Source organism: Catharus ustulatus, chromosome 1 (assembly GCF_009819885.2).
Source record: "Catharus ustulatus isolate bCatUst1 chromosome 1, bCatUst1.pri.v2, whole genome shotgun sequence".
NCBI classification, from domain to species: Eukaryota; Metazoa; Chordata; class Aves; order Passeriformes; family Turdidae; genus Catharus; species Catharus ustulatus.
Genome location: NC_046221.1, coordinates 44,820,960 through 44,848,062, shown reverse-complemented (window position 1 = coordinate 44,848,062; position 27,103 = coordinate 44,820,960). Strand labels below are relative to the sequence as shown.

General features: G+C 37.2%; 1 protein-coding gene across 1 annotated transcript; it reads left to right on the top strand.

Moving 5' to 3' along the window:
- Positions 1-395: 395 nt before the first annotated feature.
- Positions 396-27,103, top strand: MRPL3 (mitochondrial ribosomal protein L3). The gene is made up of 10 exons (XM_033072094.2): positions 396-521; positions 2,338-2,516; positions 3,328-3,419; positions 4,204-4,302; positions 8,089-8,188; positions 9,939-9,999; positions 16,274-16,382; positions 18,098-18,175; positions 19,020-19,097; positions 26,479-27,103. Exons 1-10 carry the CDS (start codon positions 442-444, stop codon positions 26,626-26,628), a joined length of 1,026 nt encoding a protein of 341 aa, XP_032927985.1. The 5' UTR covers positions 396-441; the 3' UTR covers positions 26,629-27,103.

Genomic DNA, 27,103 nt, shown 5'->3' with positions numbered 1-27,103 from the left:
AGGGCATCGGCTCAACACCTGCGGGAAGGTTTTGAGTCCATTGTCTCGCAACCCTGTGTGCCTAAGGGGTGCTTGCCAGCGATAAACCCCACCAGCCGCAGGCATTTTCCCGTTTTAGACACTTGTGTGTTGGATTTCACTGGCTCGCGGCTGAACGCAGGCAGAGGAGTGATGGCAGGGATGGAAGGGCTACAAGGGGAAAGGGGGCCCGTGGCTATTTCTGCACGTCCTCGCCCTTGGGTGAGGTATTCCCCCGGGTCAGAGTAGTTCCATAGGTGCTGCAGCCCACACTCACGACTTTGGGGTGATTCGGGAGTTTTCACGCCACTCTCGAGCTCGCCGCCCGCGGGGCGGAACTCTCTGTGCGGGGCAGCACGGAAGGTTTCCAGCGGCGGACGCGGCGGGGCCGGAAAGCGGCAGCGGCTCCGCCGGGGTGGCGGCATGGCGGGCTGGGCACGGCTGGCCCGGCTCGGCGGGCGCCTCTGGGCGGCGGCGGCGCCGGCTCCGGCTCCTGGACACAGGTAGAGTGCGGCTGGGAGGGGAAGGGGCTGCTCCGGGGAAGGGGAGGGAAAGAAGAAGCGGCAGAAAGAGAGCGGGGAGCAGAGCGTGGCTCGGCCCCTGTCGCAACCCCGAGGTCATAGAATCCTAGAATGGCCTGGGTTGGAAGGGGATCTCGAAGATAATCCAGTTTCACCCCCCCTGCTGAAGGAAGGGACGCCTTCAGCTAGAGCAGGTTGCTCAGAGCTGCATCCATCGTGGCCTTGAACGCTGCTGGGGATGGGGCATCCAGAGCCTCTCTGGGCAGCCCATTCCAGTGCCTCACCACCCTCACAGCAAAAATTTATTCCTAATATCTAATGTAAGCCTACTGTCTTTCAGTTTGAATCCATTCCCTCTTATCCTGTCACTACCTGCTCTTGTAAGTAGTTTTGCCTCGTCTTTCCTGTAAATTCCCTTCAGGTACTGGCAGGTGAGGGGCACCTGAGCGGCCCTTTTCCCTCGGCGGCCTCTCCCTGCCCCTGGTCGCCGCCCTTGGGAGAGGCCTCTGTGTGCAGCCTGCTGGCAGCGCCTGGAAACTTTGTTCGTGGTGCTAGGGGTTACTGCCGTTCCAGCCTTAGAAATAGACCCGGTCGTAGAAGTGGCCCCATCCTGCGTGGGAGTTATGGCAGGGCAGGCGTGTTTACATTCAAAGCATATTTGCAGCATAATGGGCAACTTGACCTGCCATGTTTTGGGTCACCTTGGCCCGCTGGCCACTTGCGTTCACTACCTCTACTATTAAATGCTCTTTTGTTGACGTTGCATAGTATTGGTGAGCATTCAAGCCTTTTTCAACCTCATAAAATTTATGGCAAGACACTGAGCTGTTTAGCAGTGTTTGTAGACTCAGAGAGGTGTTGGGGCTGGAAGGGAGCTGAGGAGCCAGGTTCTAAGCTGACATCTAAGTTCTTTCTCACAGTGTGGCCAGTCCTGAGGTCAGACCAGGTTGCTCAGGGCTTTGTGGTTTTGGGCCTTGAAAGTCTCCAAGGTCTGAATCTGCACAGTTTCTCGAGACTCCAGTGCCTGTGTTTGTCTTCAGGCTGAACATTTTTTTTCCTTAGATCAAATCTGAATCCCCGTTTTCAGTTTATAGTACTTCTCTCACTCTCCTGGCATGCATCTCACTGATGTGGCCTGCCTTGCTCTTGTCAGTAGCTTTCTCACAAATTACTCTATGCCACTTGTGGATGGGACTATGCATTTCTCCTTTATGAATTTCGCTGGGTTCCTTGTTGGCTTGTTTGCTTGCTGGCAGAGGGACACCCTTGAGCATCATCCACTGCTCCCTTCAAACTTAACAACGGAGCACTCATCCCCTCTCAGAGGCCCCTGATAAAGATAGTGAACTGGACAAGTCCCTGAGTAGACTCTTGAGGAACTCTACTTGTAATTTGCCTTCTGGTAGAGTCCAAACCATCAGCTGTGACTCCTTCAGCTGATGATCCAGCCAGGTTTTTGCTCAGCTGATAGCCCACCCATCCATGCCATAACATTCCATCTTGGATAGAAGGATGACACAAGAAATTGTTTTAAAAAGTCTTGCTGAAGTTAAGGTAAACACTAGCAACTGTCATCTCTGTTCATGGATCTAGATGTTTTTATCTAGGTGTTTTTATCTTAAAAGGAATGGTTGGTTGGTTTGTTGTTGCTTGCTCCCTTTTGGTATAATTGGTATAATTTGGTATAATTGTCAAATGACAGATAATAAGGTGTTTTATTAATTAGACATAAAATGCATGTTATGAGACACTTTTTGTACTGATAAGGCACTGAAAATCTTTTCTCACCTCTGGAAAGGGGTCAGCTGGGCTTTGTAGTCAGACATATCAACAGTTCAACGTGGTGGCACGAGCATCTTTCTGAAGAGAATGTGGAGTTCCTCAAGAAGATAACTGCAGAGGAGTACAAAGCTCAGACAACCAGCAAGTTGTGCCCTCTGAAAGATGAGCCATGGCCGCTGAATAAATGGACACCAGGTGAGAAAGTATCTCTTGAAATGCCTGTTCATGCTGAAATTATCTGTGTTGTTGTGTTGTAGCATTCAGTAACATCAGGATTGTGTCTTGTGAAGTATTGTCCTTTTGGCTTTCACATCAACCATTCAATAAATCTACCAGCAAATAAGCAAATGTAATCCATCAGTTCTCTAAAAAGCATTTAAAATATTACAAGATATGAAGAACTTTTTAAGAGCTTTTAGTTCTTAAGTTTAGTTTTTAGTCCAGCACTTGGCCGATCCCACTGCTGTACAGCAACAAGATAATAAATTAAGAATTCACCTAAAAAGTCTCCTTAGAATATAAAGTGTATGAGCTTGAAAATGTTCTTGTTAATATTGCTGGATTCTGAAGAAAAAGTATAGTATATAACACATCCCACTTCTGGTCTGTGATTACGAATTCTTATGGACTAGAACACGTAATTAAATTTTTGAGCTCTCAAAAGGGTCACAGCATTTGTGGCAGACTTGACAGGTTGCCTTTGCAAAGATGGGGGTGGGAAGATTGCTTACAGTAAACTTTTCAATAGTTAGTTTGGCTGTAATACATGAGTGTTGTATTTTGGAAAAAAAACCCGAACCAAAAGTAGTTGCATTTTCTATCAAACACAACTGAAACAGGTAGAACTTTACTGCCGGTGGAGTTAAAAACCTATATCCTGCAAGGATTTAGCAGTGTTTTCTCTCCTTCACCTCCTTAGGAAAGATCAGCATTAGTGGGACTTTGCAGATTATTAGATTAATTCATTCAATTATTAAGTGCATCCATGTTCTGTTTTGATCTACAGATTCCATCAGAGTTGGTGTTGTTGCAGTAAAACTGGGAATGATGCCAATATGGACCAAATCAGGAGAAAAACGTCCTGTCACACTGCTTAAGGTGAAATAAACCATAATTAATTTAATCATCTACACTGTATTTAGATTGTAAAACAGCTGTTTCAAGGGTAAGTGAAACTTACTGCTTCTACAGAGTAAGAAATCCTGAAAGAAAGTAAAGATTCCTTTCACTCCTGTATAGTACATCATGCCCATTCTGTTTATATCCCAATTTTCTAGGAGTGGTCTGCCCTGCTGCCTCAGCTATTCAAATGCTGCAGAGCTGTGAGTGGTGTTACCTAGGTGATGTAACAAAGCTGGAGTTAACTATCCCACTTCACTTCTTGTATTTTTCCACCTGCAGGCCTGTTGGGATTAGTTTCACCTTGGTTTCTGAGCCTTTGTAGCTGTGAAACTGCTTCTTCATATTCTCCAGCAGCTTCTCTTGTGATGAAACCTTTTGCTCACTGGCTGTTGCCATAAGATGAGCCACTGCTGTGAAGGCCATCAGGTTTACGGAGCAAAGGAGCAGGAGTCTAAAATGGGGGATCTTACTGTGTGCATTGCATACTTACAATAGGGATTTTGCAGATCTTGTGTGAAAAAAGGTGACTATAATTTCTGGAGCACTCACGAAATTTGTTTGCATTCTATTATTGTTATTATTCTATTATTTTTTGCTAAAATAAACCTTCGGTTCATTGGAAAAACAATGTCACTGGTAAAAATGTAATACACTGTCTTGTAGGCTGTATCTTCTATGAAAACAGACTGACTTTAGTGTTTATTGTCTTAAAGTGTACACATCTGCTTATGCTTAGATGAACACTTTTTCTTTTCTCTAGGTTCAAGATTGCCATGTTTTAAGATACGTTTCAAAGGAAGAGTCAGGTGGAAAAACAGCTAAGCTGCTTGTTGGAGGCAAAAATGTATCTCCTTTTTCTGTAAGTGAAGCATTTTGGGTGTCACCTTTGGAATAGTTGTTTCTGTTGTAATTACAATACAAAAGTACCATAAGTAGACTTCTGAAAGATTTGTTGGCAGACAAGCGTGCTTTGTAATTGATTTTTTCTCACATTCACCTTTACTGTTTCCTAAAGGCAGTGTAAATTCTTGGTTAAGAGAAAAGCAAGAAGAACCTTTTGAAAGTTTTGCCTCTTAATCCTCTAGGAAAGCTGTGGGTTTAGGAATTTGCTTTGATGTGCAGTGTCCTATGCTGGTGAAAGGGTTTGAAGGACCACTAGCAGTGGAGAAATGTGTGTTCTCCATGTCTTTGGAGATGCAATTGAGATGAGGACTGCAAGATACGCATTCAGGCGCCTGTTGTAAACTTGCTCAGATTCATCAGTTGTTTACAGCTTCGTGCTCTAGCTTACTCTTCTGTACTGTCTTTTTAGCTACAGTTCTCATTTTTCCCCAGGTCTGTCAACATTGTTTAATTTGTCTATAGTTCTGCTGGTAACTTTTAGATTTATCTTTTCAAGACGATACCTTCATGATTGTAACTCATCAACAGCCATATCAAAGCCACTCACTCACTTAGACATCCTAGTTGCTTGATGTGGAATTCCCAGATATCTCTCGTGGCTGAGGTTGCCTGACAGAGCTGTCATTCCCCAGGATGAGTTATGGATCCAGCAGGAACAAAGCATTCCCTCAAAGGATAGCAGTTTCTGTGATGCATTATTTCTGTAAAATACAATTTTGCAATTCTTGCAATATCCTGACACTCATTTGTCTGATTTAGGCAAGTAAAAAAATCTCAGGGTTCATGACTACTAAATAGATTATCTCTGTTAATGATCGAGCCTTTTTGAGGACATCGATTTCCATTTTTCAAACAGATGGTTGTCCTGGGGCCTCAAAACTAATCTGTGTATTTGTTTCTGCTTTAGTGGAGGTAAGAGAAGAGGCATCTTTTTTCTTTTGATAGATCTGTTGGCCTTTTTAGCATATTCTATTGATTTTGATCGAGATTTTACTTCAAGGTCCCATTCTTTTATTCAGTTGCTTTATGCCATGTTTGGCTATCAAAGCTTCTGCTTTTCAGGTGTCTGTCCTGTCACTTCAGTCCATTACCACTTTCCAGGCATGACATTTTTCCTGGAAAAATGACAGCTGTGTTGTTTTTCTTTCCTGTTACTTTGGTCTAAGACATGCAAGAGTCATGGGAATAATAATTTTCAAGTTGTGTTTTGCCCATTAGACTCCTTAGAGTTGATCTTTTTTTGAAGATTATGTTACCAGTAAATCCAGTATGTTGTTAGAGTAAAAACGTGCCAGAAATAAGGAAGTATAAAGCAAACTTCTTTTTAAACAGCTTCTCTGAAAATTTCTTCAAGGCAGAAGTACCTAAAAAGTCAACTCAATTAAATATTAAAAGTCAACTTAATTAAATATCCTTTGAGTAATCTTTGGTGATGTCCTGGCCTGAAACTGAACTGTATACTATTATTATTATTATCATACTGAGCTCTAGTTTTGGCATCATCATTGTATAAACTAGATAATTCCTAAGGAAGAATTTGGTATGCAGATTCTGAGCAGTTTTACTTGTTAAGGTACTAATAAGTGATTTATTTCTGTGGTTTAGCTGTAAGTTTGAATCACTGTTTTCCTATGTTTATCAGCTTTTTTTGTGTTTCTTTTCTAAAGTGTCAGATGTGAGAATTAAAAGAAGGGTGAATGTTACTGTCTTGTATAAGCATAAGCAATTTCTCTTTTGTTAATTCCTCATAGGAACATCTGTCTTTCCCAGATTCCTCACAGCTACTGATTTTTAATGAATTCAGTCAAAAGATTCCTTCAGTAATTTTTCTAACAAAGAATTTTCTGCATTTCTTTGGAGTGTCAAATCACTTTAAAAGTGATAAGGGGTGTTGCATTTTTAGCAAGATTCATTTTTCCTTTTTAGCTTGATGTATGTCACTCTGTAATAAGTGAACAGATTTTTCATTATTTTTTAATGCAAAAGTATGCTAAAAAGTACAGTTCTATCAGTGCTCAAAGATTTTTTTTGTCAAAAATATTTTATATGCTTCCTATAAGTGAGGGAGTATTGATCAGTTTACTATAATACTGGAAGATATTGTTGGTGTTTTTAAAAATAAGGAACATCTGAGAACTCAGTGTTCCTCTCTTTAATACTGCTTTTTAGGAAGGATATGTAAAGACAGGAGTGTTTTGTTTGTAAAAATACATCTCTCTGACTTGGCTGTTTGAAGAGGAGATGTTGTTACAGTAGAACAGTGCAGGGCTACAGCCTAGAGTAGAACTCCTGAGATGTGAATTTTATCCTTTGACTTCACCATGCTCTCCTTCAGCTGTAGTAGCTCTTTCCAGCCACCCGTGCTGAGCACAGGGCTCTCCTTGCTGTGGCTTCAGGCAGCAGCTGGAAATAAGGGATTGATATACCGGCACTTGGTAGGAAGTCCTTATCTTTATTTTTTATTCTCACATATAGTTCTGCAGATAAATACAGGTGGTCCACCGATGCCTCAAATATTTGTGGTCTTAGGAGAGATTTTGTATGTAGTTGATTCTGGTTTTTTAAAGGTATTTGAAGTATTTTGTACTGTGACCTCAAGTTAACAGATCTCTAAAGAAACACTTTTCACTCTCAAAGAGAGATTCATAAACTTAAAATTTCTATGTTTTTTCTAAATCAGAGATCCTTGTCACTTTGCTTTTTCTTTCTTTATAAAACTTCCTCTGTTCTAATACTTTTCAACAAATGTTTGAAAACAAAAGAAATGGGAGCTTGCAGATTTTCAAAACTGTGTTTTCAGATACACTAAGTAACATTTTTAAAGTTGTTCACATTACTTGTTCTTAAAATACACAAAATAGTTTTTGAGAGAGAGTTTCACAGGTGTTTTGAGAAGCAAACCTCAGAGATGAGATTTTCCGAGTGTGACAGTATTGTTAGATGCTTAAATTGCTTTCTACCAGAAATCATTTGAAGAAAAATCAGCAGCATTGGTTTGTTTTTTTCCTGTGGCCACAGTTTTCATGCATCAATGTTTCTGTTGCTTGGTTTTGTCTCAGCAGTCTACTGTTCTGTGAGGTCTTGTTTAAAACAGCTGAGAATAATTTTCAGTACTTTTAAATTCTTTTCAGACTCATCTGAAAAGAAAATCACTGCTTTCGTAACTCAGCAGTAGTTTGACACTGAGTGTACTTGCTATATCTTAAAAATACATAGATCATAAACTTGTTATTAATTTTTTATTTTTTAGCTCAGAGTCTCAAAATTTTCTTCTGTGGAAATGTAAGCATTTCTAGAAGTTTCTGCAAGACAAGAGTTTGTTTCTATGGTTTTGTTAAATAAATTACATTTATCATGGTGTGGAACTAAGTCATCAGAAGCTTTGAAAAAGAGAACCTACTTCTAAATTGCTACAAAACTCCTTGTAAGCCATGAAAAAAAAGTAGTATCTGTCATCTACATTCTAAATGATTGGTTTTCCTTTTCTGATCTTCAGTATCTGCATGTATCTCTTGTTTATATTAGGTGGCTGTAGGGTAACTACTTGACAGAAAATAAAAGGCAAACACAGGAGTTTTTAAATAAACTTTATGTAGAGATAAAATGCAAGCATCAGGATGAAATTCTAGTATGATGTATATGTTTCTCTGAGTGATTTCATGGCCTGTAGTTGTTTTCTGTGCTAGGTTGATTCTTGGGTATTTTAAGATGACTTCTTTTTTTTGGCTGCTTTTTGTTACAGAAACCAGAGTCTGCTCACGAAATTTTTAAAGAAGCTGGAGTGCCACGGAAGCAGAAAGTTTCAACTTTCAATGTAACAGATGATGCCATAATTAAGCCAGGTAATCTTTTTGAGCTACTCAGTATTACGTGCACAGTCATTTAACATCTGCCACTTGTAGACCTAAATGAAGTTATGATGTGTATTTCAGTGTTGTTTTTTATAGAAATTGCTGAATTCTTTGTCGTTAAGCACAGGCAAACCTTTTTCATAGGGAAAATTAGAAGATGAGTTTTACTTTAGTTGATGAGATGTAGGATTTTTGCATTTTCCAGAATACTGTTTCTATATACACTTAGAAAGATCCTTGTAAGAGGGACACAGAATTTTGTCGCAATTTTTCTCAAGACCCTGAAATAGCAGTTGGAGTTTTGTTTCTTCTTGCTGCCTTCAAAAGTAGGACAATGGCTGCTATTTATGACAGCTTGCAAAGTAAAACACAATAAAACATGTTTATAACAAGCATTCTCACTAAAAATCTGTATTTGAAGTTTGGAGATCAAATAAAAAGTTTTAAATTCCTGAGGTTTTATTAGTAATATATTTAGGTTGCATTTGTTTTGTGGTTTTTGGCAGTTACAGGTATTTCTGAAGAATTATGTAAGGTAGGAAATTCCAATTGCATCTTCAGTGCCATTAGTGGAGCTTTTTCCAAGACCTTTTTAAGACAATGCAGTAACTGATAAACATCAAATCTGACAGGAAGTCTCAACTGACAAATGGAAGCAATAGCTTGAGATAAAGCACAATTGCAAGTTTTTGATAAACTGCTTTTGCAGTGTGTCAGTTTTGTACATAACATATTTTATGTACATGATTTTGTGTCAGTTGGCAGTTATCCAAATGTGTGGATTATGTAAATATAATACGAAATAACATGAGAGTTTTTGTTCTTGAGACTTATGAGAAGTTTACATCATTTCAGTTTTCATTCATACAGATTTGAGAAAGCAAGAAAGCAATTGAAAAAACATGAAACAATTAAAATTTCATTTTTTTAATGGATGTATAACTGACTGCAAAGTGAAATATGTAACCACATAGATCTTCAGATTAAAGTTCATTTTTAGGGAACTAAGTTATTGGTTTTGCTTTGTTGGGTTTTTTAAGCTGCTAATGAAAGAATATTTGCACTTGGATTTAAAAAATCACTGAAGACAAGACAAATCTAAAACTAATATTTTAATAGTGCAAGTATTTAAGGAATTGGTGTAATTAATGTGAGGTGAGTGATGTCACTGACCTACAGTAGCACTGTTTCTGCTGAATGTTAGAGTGTAGATAGTTCCCCCGTGGAGGAAACTGTACTTTTGCCACAGACTTGAAGTGGAGGAAGTGTTGCAAATTTTTTTTTAATCCCATTTTTTGTAGTAAATGGGGGGGTTTTGTGGTTTGTTTGGTTTCTTGGTCTGACATCTTTTTAAAAGACCCTTCACATTGTGAAGTGCTAGTAATTCTAAATTATGCTAATAGCATAATTTATTTTCTTGGTAAACATATGTGTTATGAGTTGTAACTAATTAGGCACTTTGGGCTTTGGCAGTGTATGAAGGGCAATGTATCTGAGTAATGCCTTTACCCTTCCTTCCTGCTCATCTGAAATTGGGTTATACCGTAAGAAATGTGCTTAAATTGTAAATACATAGCGTCTATTTCAGTCAGTGAGGTTCTTAAAGAAGAGCAAATAAGATGTAAATAACAAGTTCTGTTTCCTTTCCTATGGCTGTAACCTACGCTGGAGGATAATGACTGAGTGATGGTTTGAGGATTTCAGCACTAAGTTGAACATGATCTCTCCTCTTCTTCTGCAGGTACTCCTTTGTATGCTGCTCACTTCCGCCCCGGGCAGTTTGTGGATGTTACTGCAAAAACGTAGGTGCCTGAGGGTTTATCGTGTCTTAAATATCTATCAAAGAGACCAGCTGATTTTATTTTTTTTCCTCTCTAATTTGGCTTGAACCCATGGCTCACAAAAGCTGACATACAATTGCCACGGTAGTGACAGGAAATTGACACCTGTTCACTCATTGGATCAAAAATATCCAATTATGTTTCTTGATGAGGCTTACTCTTGATTTTGAACGAGGCAGGTAGACTGTTCATACTGTTAAGGCCTGTGTTGTTTCTTACATGCCCGTGATTAGCATGAGCAAAGAGATGTTTAATGCAGTATCTCTAGTATGTAAAAATTGAGAATAAATGCTGAAAGGCATCAGTTCCCAAAAAGACTGCTTAATTTTAATTTGGTGAAGAAATGGAAAGAGAGATGTGGACTGGAAGGATTGCAAAGATAGCAAATACATTTAGCAGTACAACAGAGCTGTCAAATTCTTTTGTTGTTGTTGTTTTTTGGGGGGTTTTCTCTGTTTTTCGTCTTTTTTTTTGTTTTTTTTTGTTTTCCCTCGCATTCCAGCTCATGTCCTTGCCAGCAGTGGCTAAAGATCTTTTACTTTAATGTGGGGGGAATGATCTCCTCTCAGACCAATGCAAAAGCTAAATTAGAGCTCAAGTAATAGAGGGTGTTCAAAAGAAAAACTGGCATCTTGTGGCAAAGACTGGTCCTGGCTCTTGTAGTGCATCTGTGATTTCCCCTGATCTAGAGAACTCCTGTCTGCATAATTCAGTGTCATGATGCAAAGATAATATTTGCCATTATATGTTTTATTTCTACTGCAATGGAGGTAGTACCCAGCTACAATTGTCTCACATGTAGGGTGTAATACCTATAAATGTCCAGTACTGTTCACAGGATTTTGTATATATGGGGAAACCAGCCATATCAACAGAGCTGAGTATGCAATTCTAATAGAACACTCACTACATTTGTGAGGGCACTCTATTGATAAAAACAGTTTAAGGAATTGATTGGAATTACTCAATTTTTTTCCAAGCCAGACTTTCTTGTGCAATGCTTAGATCTGGCTTACTATTCATTCTGCTTCTAAATTGCATTCAATGAGCATCCTGTAAGAGACCATAGCTTGTTTGCAAAACAAAGCACATGATCATTAGGAATACAGTCATTTAATGGAGATTGTGTCAGTCTTTGTTAATGCAGAAAAACTTTGTTTTTCTAGTTTTTCCAAGAACTAGGAAAGGGATCTTTTAGCAGTGTAGAAGATACTGGTGAACAGCCACAGGGTATTGATTTATATCTTGCTTTTAGTATTTGAAAATACTAGCAAGCTAAAAATAGACTGAGTTCTTGGTCCTGTTCAGTAACTATGTCCTAGATTGTAATTCAGTATTTCTAATATGTTTTCTCTAGATAGTTGTATGTTCCAATTTCAGAAATCAACTGTGTGTTTGTACTGCTGATTTGGTGTCATATTTCTTGTAATCCTTCTGTAAAGGTGAAGGAAATATTCTTCAACTAAAGAGAAATGTGAAATGGGTTTTCTGTCAGTGTGATTCTCTAATCATTCCAGTCTTTCTATATCAAAAAAATTTTGACCTTTTTCTGTGGCTCGTCTCATTCTGATTTCTACTTCTTTGGAACGCTTCGTTTATCATGCTTCCTTAGCTCTTGGGCAAGAATTAAGTTATGTTACTACATTTCAGTGTTTCTTCTATTCTTTTACTTTTTCCCATGCAATTTCATCCAGTAAAGTCCCATCCAATCTGGGGAAGTACTTGGGAGAGGACCTGGATCTTTCTGATTCCATAATGGACTTGAAAAACAGTAATTCCTAAAAATGTGCTGTCAAGTAAATTTTTTAGAAATATATTTACATGTACTTTACATTTTTGAGTTTGGCAGTAATTTTGCTTTAATTGGAGGAAATGCCACAGTGTACAATGTTAGAAAGCATGTGGATGAAAACAGTAGTGCTGTTGATGATAGCATGTTTCATTGTAATAAGTCCTTTAAAAAGGAAAGAAAGAAAACTAACATCAACTCAATGAGGAGATAATATAGTCTGTTGAAATGTTTTGATTCATTTATACCTCTGTAAAGAAAAACACTTTCACAGGAATGAGAGGGTTCAGTTAAAGACTTACGTATGCACTTTGTTTTTATTTGAAATCACATAATGGTTTAGCATGGTATGAGTGGCTTTTAGAGCAGAGTAGGCAGTGTGTCTGCATGCTGTCAGTCTTCTATAGTGCTGAAATATTTTCCTTGGTACTTGTTTTCAGCAATTTAATAGCTCAGTCCTTGACTTTAGCCCTGCTAAGCTTGGAGCACAACACCATCCAGAAACACTTTCACAGACTGCAGCTCTTGGTCCCTTCTAGGGATGGAGCATCTCCCCTATGAGGAGAGGCCAAGAGAACTGGGATTGTTCAGCCTGGAGAAGAGAAAGCTTCAAGGTGACCTAGTTGCAGCCTTCCAGTACCTGAAGGGAGGCTATAAGAAAGATGGAGAAAGACTATTTACAAAAGCATGTGGGGATGGGTCAAACAGCTTCAAACTGGGAGTAGGTTTAGATTAGATATTAGGAAGAAATTCTTTACTATGAGAGTGGTGAGGAACATCAGAAATGTTGCCAGTCCCAAGAAAAAGCCAACAGCAGTTTTGTTGGAAGTGGGCTAGAATTAAGTGGTGAGTCTGGAGTGTTTACAGTTTATTTAAGTTCTGCTTGATTAACAGTGTAATCTGAGCCTGAATCTGAACTCTCCATTTGCCCAAAGTTATTTGAGTAAGTAGTTGCAATATTTTTCCCTTGCAGCATTGAAATAATGCTCTTTTAAATTAACTGTGTTTGAAGAGTTACTAGCAAAATAAATTGTTGCTTAATTAAAGTGCTTTATTCCAGTAGCTTTCTAAATGAAAGTTCTGTCATTATATACTGGCATTTTACTTGTATCAAACCTGGAAAATGAGGGTTTGTACAAAATTAGGTGGTTGACCTCAACACCTGCTTTCCTGCAGATGAAACCAGAACAACTGTAATTAACCTCTTATTTTTGACTCTACAGAAAGATTATTTTCCTTTTATTTAACTCTTACGTGTCTTAGTTTTTCTACCATTATTCCTCCCTGTGATTACTTTCTGGGAATCAGGTAATGCTTCATTCAGTGAAGCCAGGTAAACTAAGTCACTGAATTGTATCTGTGGAAGAACAGGGACATTCTACATTTCAAATCTAGTTTTATAATTCTCATGCATGTGGGGTTTTGTGTTCAGATACGGTGTCTAATGTTACTGTTAGAACATTAAAAGTGTATAGCCCTTGATTCAAACCAAGACAACAGGTCTAAGAAGATGTCAGTATGATATCACAACAGGATGAGTAGGATGTCAAACATTCTACTTCAGTGTAGGTTCTTGGTTATCATATTTCAGATATTCTGTTAAGTTATTCTGTTAATATATAGTACTGGATTAACATCCTGCTTTGACAGACTCTAATGTTTTTTGAAAATCTCAACTGGCTTAGGCTGAGTTTCAATAATTATTTTTCTTTTATTGGTGATACTTGCTGAATATATTTACATCTAGTAATTTTTAAGAAGGGCAAAGGGGGCAATTAAACAATTTGAAATTAAGTGAGTGATATTAAGAGCTGACACCTGGTCTGTGTTCAGAAATCAATAAGAATATAATCTTACATAATCATTATCTTTGTCAGAATAAAAAATGTTTAACAATACACTGTATAAATGCTTCTCTAATTTTCCATGGTATGTCTTGAACAGCATGCATCTTAAGTTCTCTTCCTTGTTTATATAAGATAAATAATTGATTTCAAAAGCACGTTGCATTGCATAAATTTTTAAGAATGTGAATCTTTGCATTAGAAATAGAGATAAATTGTGGGTCATGGAAAATTTACGTATCATATATTTTTTGCATATAATGGAGAAATCCACTACTTGTTAGAAAACAGATCTTATTCACATCAGCTTAGGCTGGAAAAACACTGTTCTTTGGAATGCTTGAGGTGTATTGGCTGAGGTACTAACTACCCAGTTGACCAGTTCTAAATTTTATTATAAACCAGATGTTAGTAGTTCCTTACTTTAGTTTAAACTTTACATTCGGTCTAGATAACCTTATTCTGGTTCCAGCTTTATTTCAGATACAGCATGAGTCAAATACGAAATGTACACTGTGTAATTGTCTTCTTGACATGTGTTTAAAAAACATTACACATAGTTTATTCTTTTGTAAAGTAAAAAACCCCAAAATAAAAAAACTATAGCTACTTCATATTTAATTATTTCAATCATGATGACTGTGTCATATTGAATAGGAAATTAATGTCATAAAGTCATAAGCTAAAGTGTTCTTGTAGGTAATTGAGTGATTTTTATAAATAAAAAATGAAACTAATCTGAAACATTATTGAACTATATGATGAAAAAGCCTTGATAGATAGTAAAGCTTTGTACATTATAAAATACTCTTAATTTCAGAATTGCAATATCTTTCCTTGACTTTAGGCAGAATATTTCAGAGGCTGAAGATTTGTTTTCACATTCCAGATCAATAGATGCAAGAGAACTTTCATGTTTACCAGAGTGCTCTTTTATTAGTCTGATCACATTTTCTATAAATTTCCAAAGGCTTCAGTATTGTAAAATCTGAGTCTTCGTTCACAGAATATTTATGTGTAATTGGAAGGACCAAGAAGCAGCTGAGCAGTCTCTATTGCATGGATCATTTAACACTAGCAACTCTATCTTGTGATATAATGACCTTTTTTTTAAGATATCTTATATTTGATGTACTGAACTCTTTTTTTCAAAATACATCTCTTGCATGTATTAAGTATTTATGTTTTAAGAATTTTAAAGTGCAATGGACAGTACTCTAAATTGTTCATGTTAAAAAAGGAGTAAGCTGAATGAAGTGTTAAAGTGGTTTCATGACATCAGAGGTTTATTCTTCTTGGCTAAGTTTGACAGTAGTGTTTACTTTTGAAATGGTAGCTTTCTATGGTTGTGTGGTTTTCTCTGAATTGCAGGGGCATTTCTGCAGCTAAAGAATTTATCATGCCCTGTCATTTAAGGAGAGAATTTATCTGCTCGCTCTGTTGACTGCACAGCTGCAACCCACTTGCTGTTAGTTTTGGAGACTTTGCTAAGTCCACCTTCCAGCTAGACATGCCAGAAGTAATCTGCTTGGAAACCATGGCCAGTAATAGGTAGTTTAAAAGAAAAAAATATTTTGGCAAAACAGATATGAGTGTTCCTATAGCATAGTTTCTGCCTGTATTTCATAGTTACTGCTCCGTAGCAAAATGAAAACAGAAAAACACAAGTTTTGAGCCTCTCTTAAAGTTTATTTTTCAAATCATTTTTTACGACTATTGCTGTTTACTACTGCAGGCTTTTAAAATAAGCTAATTCTATCAGCAAGTGGTGTTATAAAGCCTTACATCCTTTGGATTCCTGTCTTGTGTTCCTGATCCCAGGTAACCCAGGGCATCCCTCCCACAGGTGCTTTAACCTTGTGCCTTGTTAGTAGCACCAGTTGCTCTGACCAACTGATCCAATTTCAAGTTAAATTTAATAATCAGTGCAGCTATAAACACTGTGGTCAGACTTCTCCTTTTGGACACAGACAGTGCCAGTTTAACTAGTCTGTCCCTGCAGTAAATAGAGAATTCCAAAGCCAGTAATGCTATCATGTGGCTCAAAGATGAAGGACATGGACTCTGAAAATATACTGTATTTGGTATTGTGTTTTAGAACTTATTTGTTGGATAAGTACGGATTAAGGGAATTACATGTCACTATACACAAAGCTGCTCTCAAGAGATGAGTTTGCAGTAGTATGGAAAAAAATGTTCGTTCTAGTAGCCATCTCTTTCCTGTGTCGATGCTTAGTCCTAAGTTGTGGTATATGATATTATCTGGGGTTTTGACTGGTTTGTTTGTTCTGGTCCACACTTAGTGACAGATTCATTATGGTAACTTTTATTGAGGATAGTCACATAAAGGAACATTTTATTTTAGTCTTCTTGCCTATTTGGCTCTCTTCTAGTGCTTCTTCTTCTGTAAAGCAATCTTTAAGCATTGTGCTAAAATATGTTTATGGTATAAAATACAGATTTTATTTAAGTATATTCTTCCTTCAGCTGAGGCTAAAGGTAAAAAAAAAAAAACCATGAGCCTGACTGAAATTGTTGGTTATTGCTAGAAACCTTATATCTGACTAACCCAGGTTTGTTTCTTAATTATTTTTGTTTTCAGAATTGGTAAAGGATTTCAAGGTGTCATGAAAAGGTGGGGATTTAAAGGTCAACCTGCAAGCCATGGCCAGACAAAAACTCACAGACGACCTGGAGCAATATCTACCAATGTGAGGATTCTCATCTCCCATTAAAACATTCTTGAGTGCTTTTAGAACAGCTTACTAAAACTGAACAAATGTAAAATAGCTAACTGCCATGTTTACTCTGTGCTAGAGGGAATCCTAGCAGCAAGGGAAGTTCAGAAACCTGTATAAGGAGCAGTGCTGTTCTCTTAGGCCTCGATTTATGAATATTCTGTATTGCTGGTAAATGCACATATTTTAACTGAGCTAATTGGCATATTTTGTAAAATAGTGAGAGGAGTAGTCTTAATACTTCAAAGAGAGTTCTAAGAAGCTTTTATCACAGCATTTATAGATTGGAAAGGATTTGCCTGTTATTTTATCCTGCAGATATTATACTGTTCTTTGGAACTGTGGTCCCTTTTATCACCTTGCCTGGCATGTGTAGCTGCTTAATGAACGGATCCCCATAATTTAGTAGGGAATTATTCCCAGAAGTGTGTAAGCTTCTGTGCATTTCTAAGCAGAGTACAGAATCGTATTTTACATTTCAAACTATAAATAATATTAGTAGAAAAGCTCTTGGAGCAGGTTAATTTTAGACTTTGTCTTATAAAGGCTGTGCAATGTTTAGACTGAACTAAGAGGAATTTTTTGCAAACTAATTAGGATCAACTGAGTCATAGTACTGAACATGAACTGTCTGTAAATTTCTTAAGAGAAATTAAATGTAAAAAAGGATTAATAATGCTCAAGAGAAAAGTAAAAGCAAAAAGGCAACAGTCAATGAAGTTTGAGTAATTGAGAGTGTAAAAGCATACGTTACTGATTTATAGTCCTCAGTTTCAGCTGGAAAAAGAATCCTACACCTGGCACTTGTTCTCACTGAAGAATGTAAATATTTGAATACTTAACACTATTTTAGCAGATGGTGTTCATCATTAAAAAATAACCCCTATTTACTTTTCTATAAATTAGAATTTCCTAAGCAGTAATGCTGTATGTAATTGCATGAAGTATATAGAATGAAAAATGGTATTGGAAATAGGTATGATGGGAAGGAAACAAGGTGAAAGGATGCAACAGAGGAAAAACAATGCCTTGATAGTACTTTCCAATCAATGGTTGGTCATCTCAGAGATTTTTGTAATCCAGGACTGTTCACTTGGGAATCCTCTCCCCAGAACTGCATTGCAACTGATTTCCTGAAATCATGATTTTTCACAAGAATTAAGAAAAACCCCAAGAAACATGATTTATTAACAACAGAGGGGTGCAGGATACAAATCCCTTGATAACAGTGTAGAATTGAAATGATTTCACTTACTCCTGCCTTTTTTCTCCCCACTTCTGTTGTGTAGATTTTTATACCCAGCCAATCAAAATGGGATACAGAAACTAAGGAATACTGGGGAATGGAATTAAAAATTCCATTCTCAAGAATACACACATTTAAAAAGATCTGATTTACATCAGTGTAAAAACTTTTTGATTAGGGAAGGAGAGAGGTTATAGTGTGTATGTGTGTGTATATGTATATAAAAATTTTGTGATTGTAGTCAAGTATTTCAGAACACGTGTAGAGTAAAACCTAACCTCTGGCAGGAGGTATTTAAAATGCTTGTCAGGACTAGATCCTTTTTTTCTATTATATATTTTCAGCCTTGGAAATACCAGCTTATTTTCTGTGGTGAACTTCTTGAGTTTGTAAGTGTACCTCTTGCAGTTAACATGGTGATTTTGGCCTTGTTTTTATCTAGAAAGCTGCCAAAGTTTATCGTGGAAAGAAAATGCCTGGTAAAATGGGTAACATCTACAGGACATCTTTTGGCTTAAAGGTGAGTACGGGGTATACTAGTGTGTGTATAAGGTGGTGGCATTGCCAAGCGGTGTCCTGTCATCTACTTGAATCCATAGTGCAGCGTCTTGAAGTAAGCTAACTGGAAAGACCAGTGCAGCAAATGTGTTCCCATGTTCTCTTGTGGGTTACAAATAACTTATCTGAACATCCTTTGTGTTTGTGGTAGTCCAGGAACTGGGATTTTGGGAGATACTTCCACATCCAGTGTGTTTTTCACTATGTCCCTTGACTTCTGCCTTTGAAGAGGGAAAACAATCAGCTCCCGAGCTATTAAAGCTACTCTGTCTCTAAAGGCAACCTCTGCAGTTTACCCAAAAAGCATATTGACCTGTAGTTTGCTAAAAAATGCTACTGTTGTTCTCAGTTTACTACAGGTAATTTTTTTGTAGCAGAAAATGTGTGTGTTCAGTTTTGCACCTGGTTAAGAAATTAACATATGGTCACAAGAGCATTTTCATTAGGACATTTGTTTTATTTTGTCACCTGTGATGTTTTTAATGTTTTTCAACATGTCGCTGTTAGAGGGAAAAGAGACCTAGGAGCTTTGGTTGGTATTACACTGAACAGAGCTGTTTTACCAAATACAGCCTGGTCACCAGCCCTTTAAAACTATTTCAGCCTCTTGCTTCAGGAAGCTTTGCACCCACAGTGGCGTGTGAGTGAATTTTGTGGCAAGTTTAGGCCTGTACAGAATATTTTTCTCCTCCAGAGTATCACAGCCAATTACTCAGTTTGGGCTTTGCTGGACTTCTATTTGTAAAACTGGGAGTAGTCTCTAAACAGGACTCAATGTCGGATTTTTTTTTTTTTCTGTCTCCTAGGTGTGGAGAATCAATACAAAACATGACATTATTTATGTAAATGGGTCTGTTCCAGGTCACACCAATTGTCTGGTGAAGGTATGTGTGATAGTTTCAGTACTGGTATTAGTGACTCCTAAGCTCCCTACAAATGAATTTACAAATGGAAACACACTGGTAGGATGCAATTTTCATTTCTTCTGAGAAATCCTGTACTGTTGAATTAAAGGGCAGTGGAATCAGTTCTGTGAAAGAGCATGGTGAGCAAGGGCAGTGGGCACTCTAAATGGCTCAGCAGGGCAGTCTAAATGGCTCCTTCTTAGATTTGCACCTATGTACCTTATGATACATCAGCATGGTTGCTGAACCCCGTGGTAAGTGTTTCCAGGCTATATCCATCCCTTTTGAATGCTAACATGAGCCTGTAACATGGTGATGAGATTTGCAGAATGTTATTTAAGTGTTGTATTCATGAACTGAGATAGACAGCAAGTCCTGCCTTAGAGGTTATTTAAAGCATTCCTGTACATAGTAACAGTTACCTTTCCAAGAAATGGTTGAGGTACAGGAAGAATTCACAATAAAGATCTGAGTTCACTTTGGAATCAGTATAAAGGTGCCAGTGGTATTTTCTGTGGCAGTCTACGGGTCTAATTTTGAAATTAATTGAGATTGATTCAGTTTTCCACAGTCTTGAAACAATGAGGAGTCTAGTAAGTGTTCTTACAATGTAAATAATTCACATCAAAGCAAGGGTAGTTTTCAAAGTAGATTTTTCTTTCTAATTAGGTACATTCTGCATTCCTGCAAACACCACTTAATTGGAGGAAGTTGTTTCCTGTCTGACTGATTAGAGTGCAGGGTATCAAGTGTCTTTGCTTTGAAAGACTATAAAGAGTTTGGTATGCATGTACCTGTGTATCTGACAGTTTTAAATCCTCAGAAGTATTGCAGGGATTTAAATGGTCCAGGACATGAAAAGTTAAAGAGTTCATCAAATTCAGATATTTTCGAATAGTTTATTATCTTCTATTTACTGTGGACATCTGATTTTTGTCTCTTAGTTGTGGAGCAGAATTCCACAGCTACTGGGCCTTATGTACAGCAACCTTGCTTTCACATAGGTGTTTTACCCATAGAAAAATGATGTTTCTCTCACTGCAAGGTATCTCTAAACTGGTTTTATTTTAGTGTCCAGCCCAAGCCTGGGGAATACATTACACATTTCTCTTCCAATATAGTGAAAATCGTTTAGGAGATGTCTGGGAAAAGTAGTTTTCAGGACAACTTCTGCAAAATTATTGGGCATGACATCAATTACATCAATTACATAGAATTAAGAGTGTAGTTTGGGCAGCTTTTCATCTGTATATTGGACTGAATGACCTTTTCTTAACTATGATCAAAGTATGTTTTTCTAACCCTGAGACATGAACCTGGTTGCTCTATGTCAGTCTGAAATTTAATTAAGTGGGAATTTATTTTAGGTTGTTAGTTTTAAATTACAATGTATGCATACAAGCAACATAGTGTAGTTGAAAAACTGAGAAATGTTTGATGCCCAGACTGTATTCTTTGGTTTTAATAGTTCTCTTAAGCAAGAGTTAGCTATTGAAACAGATTGTGAATCTTGTTGTCTTAGTCATGCTGTTAAAATCCACACTTGGTGGCAAATGCAGGTACATATCTCTTATGTTTTATCTGTAAGGGTACAACATCTTATGAAGCCACTGAGACTGAATACACTACCTGTTTTTACCAGATGATAACTTTCATTCTAACTAGACTCAATAAACTAATCATTAGTTCTAATTTTAAGTGAGTTAAGGAAAAAAACATTTTTTTACACCCCTGTAATATAAATTGCTTTTAAAAACTAAGCTGTGTGTGTTGTTGCTGCATGTTCTTATGCACACCACGAAGATCTCATTCAAAAAAATCATTCTTTCCTTGCTGATCAGACATTGCACACTCTGCTTGGAGAAGAACATACCTGGGAAAAATGAAGCTTTTCTTCCTTTAGAGCTCCTTGCTTAAGATAATATTGTACATGAAACATCTTGACTAATGTGCTCCAGACTCAGATTTTCATGACATTTAATAATAAATAACACTGTTTTAGATAGAGACACATCAGTAGGTATTATTGCTGTTAAGAAATAGGTTTCCAAAAATTGCTTCCAGTCTTATTTAGAGATCAAAGGCATATGTAGTAAGCAACATTTCATTCCAGTTTCTTGAGCTGGTGGATCCATTCTGTGGCTTTTTCCTTGCATGAGCCATATAAATTACATTACATTTATTTTTTCCCTTATTTTTTCAAATATATCCGCAAAGAGTAGAAAAGGCTTTAATTATAAAATCAGGTAAAGCAATACTATTCGGTTCTCTTTGATTTCTGGGGTTTTTCTTCTGCATTAATCTTGGTGTACTCATCTGTGGTGTTTTTAGCTTTCTTATGGCTTTCTTCCAGGATGTATTCTTGTTTGCTTATAGACATTCACTTCCAGTACATTGTTGTCTATTTGTTTGGATCTGCTGTTGGGAAGAGGAATTATGGGATATTAGCTGTTGTAATTACTGTTCATTCCACTAAATACCTGCCTGTAATTAAGTAGGAATAATGTCTAGGGAATTTGAATCCATCTGTCTTTGAGCTCCAGAGTGAAATATTGCGTAACACTTTGCTCTTGTGTGTGCCTCCAGGGGGAAGGCATTTGTGTTCAGTACCCACTCTGTGTTGCTTGGTAACCATTAAAACCATAGTGCACCTTTAAAGCATGTATTTATTGTGTGTGTTGTATTTTTGGAAACTTCGTGCATCAGCACTGTATTCAGACAGAGATTAAGCACTTAAATTTTTCAAGTTTTGCTTTCAGCAGAATAAAATTGCAGAATACTAGGATTGATGGATTTCTGGTTTTAATTAGAATCAGCTTTCATTTGATATTGCACGCTGAAGTATGCAGGTGAATAACTGACACCAATAATGTTTCTAGCCAACTAGAAAACTATTTTAGAAAGCTTACTTTACGAAAGATTTCTTTCTCAATTGCAAGGTCTGATAAAATTAAGAAACTTCAGGAGTGTGGTGAAATTCACAGAGTTCCTCTGTTACAAGAGTACCATTGCAGAGTAAGCATTTGTAAGAGTTGTGTGCTGGGCCTATCAAGATCCCCTTCCTCAAGAAACACATGTTTCTCCCTGGGGATCTTAGATCCCAGGGCCTCTAGTTACCCTCTGTAATAGCTTTTTCTTTCTAAAGGTTATGGCTCTGGATTGTTCTCCCAAGTATATTACCAAAAAGTTCTCTCTTTTGTCATTGAAGAGAGATGCACAAGACTTAACTCTCTTTTTAAGTAGATGCCTTATAGTGGAGAGCATTATAGTATATTATAATTCATGATGTTATAGTTTGTCTTTGATAGTGTTTTATACCTGCCCTAATTTTAAGGCACCTGATTTTATTAGAATATTCAGTGTTGATCACTTTGAGTATATCACTTGTAGTGAATACAGAAATTCTGGCAAATCTTGTAGCCTATTAAGAGTTGCTCAGCAAGTCAAATACTGAACGGACCTGTTTATATGCTACATCTCAGATAAATTGAAGTATACAATTGCTTTAGTATGATGTTCCACTTGAGCTACTAACTTAAGTCTTGAGATTCCTTTTTTTTATTTGGCTCTTTTTTTTCTTTTTATTTGTTTTTTTTTCTAAAGAGAAATATGTAGTGATTTCCATCCTACTTATTTTGATCACACTTACCAATTTTACTGTGCCATGTTTCTAGTTGTTGATGCCTGGGTTGGGTGCACTCTGCTCAAGTTGAGGACATGCAGGAATAGTATGATGCCTTCAGTTCTTTCATGTTCTCTGTCCTGTGTCTTGGGCCTCATTCATAGCGTCGTGTGGAGGTTTGGGTGTGGTTTTGTATGATTGGGTTATTTTTTAAAACAAAATAAGGCTGGTCAGAAATTGATATTCTTGGGTTCAGTTTTTATGTCTAGCTTCAAAAATAGCAGAGAAGCTGAGTTTAAGCTCCTGGGGAGCTTACTTCTAATAATTTTCTATATTTAAACACGTTTTTATACACAAATAGCTTTCATTCTTTGCTCTGGTTGCTACCACAGCCTGAAGCCCAGTTAAACTACAGATGTGAGTTGCCACTTAAGCATCAGTTTTTAACACTTGTTTAAGACCACATTAAGCCTTTTGCAGTACTAGATTACTGAGTTTGTTTATACTACCCATTTTGCTGTCAATATAGGGGACAGCTTACTAATAAGTGCAGCTTACTAATTGTCTGCAAAATCCTGTATGACTGTTCTAAAGATTTAGTGACAAAAACCCAACCAACTCCAATTTCAGCTTTCTCTAGTATTTTTCTTAATAAAATGACCTGTCATAGAATGCACTGTAGTGGTTCTACCATCATCTGTATATACCATGTCTCTCTAGTATAGTCTACTGTAATATATAGTGTTATTAGCACAGCACTTGAGTAAGCCAAGCATTTGTCCTGTGAGGTATACAGCAAATGCTTTTATGGATTGCAGTAAACGGTTTGGACTACGAGCTTGATTCCTTCTGTGGATAAGAGCCAAATTCACTGGATCTTAGTAACACAGCATGAAAAACTTACTCCTTTAATAGGGATGTTCTCAGAAGGTTGCTAGGAGAGCAGGAAGAGCTGTGCTGGGTCACCTGCTCTTCTGTGTACGTGCCTACACAGACAAGTGTAGCTGCTGATGCTGCTGCTGCACATCAGTGAACCCCTTTATACTGCTGTGAAATTATTGTTCAGGAATCTGAGGTACAGAGAACAGGGAACCTTTGGTATGCTGGATCCTTCACAAATGTAAAGGGAGTAGTTAAATAATTGTCTTGAGAGGACATAAATCATGTGTTAATTGCAGATTGATAGTTTCAGGTGTAAAATTGAGTTCTTCCTTTAAATATGAATGATAATACCTGGTAATAGAATAATAATAATATCTAACTTTATTTTTAATTTCAAGGAGAAAGAGTTTCACATAGCTTGGTAGCTAAGATAGCCCTTTTTTTGCTTTAAATTGTATTTGAAAGCTATGAATGTAGAAAAAGATGGAAAAAGAGCAGTAGTTTCACCAGTCAAAAGAAGTGCTGCATCAATTATACCAACCAAAAAAACGAGCATATCAGAAGAAAACAATTTTAACATCCGATGTGGCCTGTGCTTCTGGGATCTGAAGCTTCTGAGGAGTTTGGAAGGGGCAAAATGAAACGGTGTTGTACTCCTCTGAGAGCAACAGTGGTCTGTTGGAGATGTTTCATGAGAATCTTAAAACTATTTTAAGAATTCTCCATATCACACTGGAGATAGTATGTCCAAAATGTCCTTAGCATTAATATGTGATTCATATAATGTTAAGTCAGGACAGAAATCTTAAGTTAATTTAGGTAAACTAATGCAGGACTAAGATTAGACTGTTGGATTTGCCTTCAGTTAAGAGCAGATGTCTTGCTGCTAAATCCTGTCATAAGAAATTGTTTTAAGAAGAAATGAAAAAAAAGTAGGAGGAAAACAAACTTTTCAATTCCTTTCATTTTCTAGGTGTCCAGAACTGCCTGCAATGACACAGCCTATATGTAACAGCACATACTATTTCATTATGAAAGTCATCAAAAATAACAAAAACTAGACATGAAAGACATTTAAATAAGATACACATGAAATGAGTTAGTTATCATAAATAAAATCATTTATTCTAATCTTTGTAATACTAACTCAGGTAGGGATCATGGGGGGTTTGCTGTTGACAGAGAAAGCTTTTGGTGTGTAATAAGTTTAGAGAGTAAAGGAGAAATTAGCAAGGGAAATACTAGCTATGCAGTGAAGCAATTAAAATGTGTTTTCATTATAGTATAAAAAACAGCCACAGCGTATTGAAAGGAAAGGATGATAGCTCTGAAGATGCCATCCTTGGCATTGCTGAACCTCTCTGACTCTTTCTTCTGAACTCACTGGTGCTGGAACTGTTGCAGCAAAGGTCTGTGGACTTGGACCTCAGCCTGGTTCATTCCATCCAGATATGCAATGTAAATTGGAATCTACAGGTCTGACAGTGCACAAGGCCGTGAAGAGAACACTTCTCTAGAAGAGGAATGATCTACTTGAAAGGCTACTTAGCCATCCTAACCAGTGCAACACATCGAGTCCCTCATCCCCTCATTCATAGCAAAAGGTTTTCTTTTGTTTCTCAAGCCTGGCCTTTAAAAAATATTGGAACATCAAATTTATTGTACATGCCATCTGCAGGAATCCTCACAGACTTTGGGAAAGGTTCAAGTAATAGTAGATACGAATTTGGTAAATACGGTGCTGTCAGAACAGGGCATTCAGTGGGCATAAAATTTTTAAATTTAATTTTTGGTTTAAATCAGAATTGTCTTACATGAGGTCTTTGTCCAACCAAGTAAAAGCAAGTGTCCTATTCTTTAAAAGCCGACCAAAAACCTAGAGGAAGAACTTATCTTCTCTCTACTAAAATTTTGTCTAATCTATTTGCACTTTTTTTTTAATCCACTTGAGTATAGTGCCTGAAAGGGATCATTACAGCTCAGGAGGAAGATCATGTGTAATAATATGGAAAAGAAGAATTTAATTTTACATCAAATTTAAGAATTTGTAGGGTTTTTGGGGTTTTTTTTAATTCAGAGATACCAGCCTTCTATCTGCTACCACAGACAAACTGCTTTTTACTGATAATTCTAGCTACTAATTTTCTTCAGAGTTTGGAGTTTCATGGGCTAGATTTTAAATCTTTGCACATGTAGAGAGGTCAGTAAAGGAATTTCTCCGTGGCACCACAGTTCTTGCAAATGAACTGTCTTAGAGGCTCATGACAAACTTAGGTACTGATTCCTGAGTGAAGAATTTCAGATGTTTAACTCTGCAGTCACTGAAGAGCTCTGCAATAGCCGGAAGGATTCAATACAGCACATGCACCTATCTTTGCAAAATTAGTTGCCATAATTAGTTTGCATCACACGTACAAACGCGTGTCTTGTTTGTTGAAGAGGTGATTACTCTGCATAATATAATTTGGAATGTCCTGTGGGAACATACTGTGGGAAATAAGAGCTGTTTAAACAAGCTATACTTCTTATTTAAATAACGTTTTAAAATATTGAGCAGTGAATTCGTAAGAGTGGGTTTTGATTCACTGTAATGATGAATTCTATTAGGATTTTTTTGTTGTTGTTTAGTTTTGCTGACTTTTAAAATCTCTTTGAGTACAAAATGTTAAATTCAATAGCTAGGTTTGATGTTAAAGTTACTGATGATTATACCTGGAATTCTCTAAACAAGTGCAATATGAATCCTGTTGGGTTTTTCCTATGCATGCAAGCTGAGTTCTTTAAATTCTAGTGTATCACTGTCTGAAAATCTTCTGTAAGATTTATTAACCCTACTCTCCCCCTTCCTGCTTTTAGGTCAGAGATAGCAAATTGCCTACTTACAAGGACTGCAATAAAAACCCTCCATTCCCTACGTTTTTTGCTGATGGAGATGAAGAACTGCCAGAAGACCTTTTTGATGAGGAGATTTTCCAGTTCACAGATCCATCTGTCAAATTTGCATAATGTTCCTCACATCTTTGAAAACACAGTTTTGTTATTTTCATGTACATTGCAATGCTGTATAAAAGTAAGTGTATGAATTACAGTCTGGCCAACTGACTTAAGCGCTTCTGGTATTGCTATTTTGGTCAGGTAATCCGATTTCCCACTGTCAGTCTCAAACCTGTACTTAAAACAACAGGTGAGTCTGAAGGACACGTTGTAAAGCACACCAAACTGTGTGTCTTTAGTGACCCTATGTCCTCTGCCTCAGGCTGTGAAAACCTACACAATCTTGAAAAACTGTTGTTTTGAAGATGGTTTCAGTTCATTTTCTGAATGTGAAAAAATTTTGTTTCTCTTTTATGTAAAGTATACTGGGCAACTTTGATCAATCACAAGAAGGTTCCAAATCTACCTTGGCATCTGAGGTGGAGGGGGATCCATTAAGAGTAATCCAAAATAAACCAAGAAAATGCATAAGCATTGTTTTTCAGAA

Coding starts and splice junctions, on each gene's coding strand:
- MRPL3 (XM_033072094.2), top strand. CDS start 442: ATGGCGGGCTGGGCACGGCTGGCCCGGCTCGGCGGGCGCCTCTGGGCG. Junction 522..2,337: donor GCTCCGGCTCCTGGACACAG/GTAGAGTGCGGC, acceptor ACCTCTGGAAAG/GGGTCAGCTGGGCTTTGTAG. Junction 2,517..3,327: donor GCTGAATAAATGGACACCAG/GTGAGAAAGTAT, acceptor TTTGATCTACAG/ATTCCATCAGAGTTGGTGTT.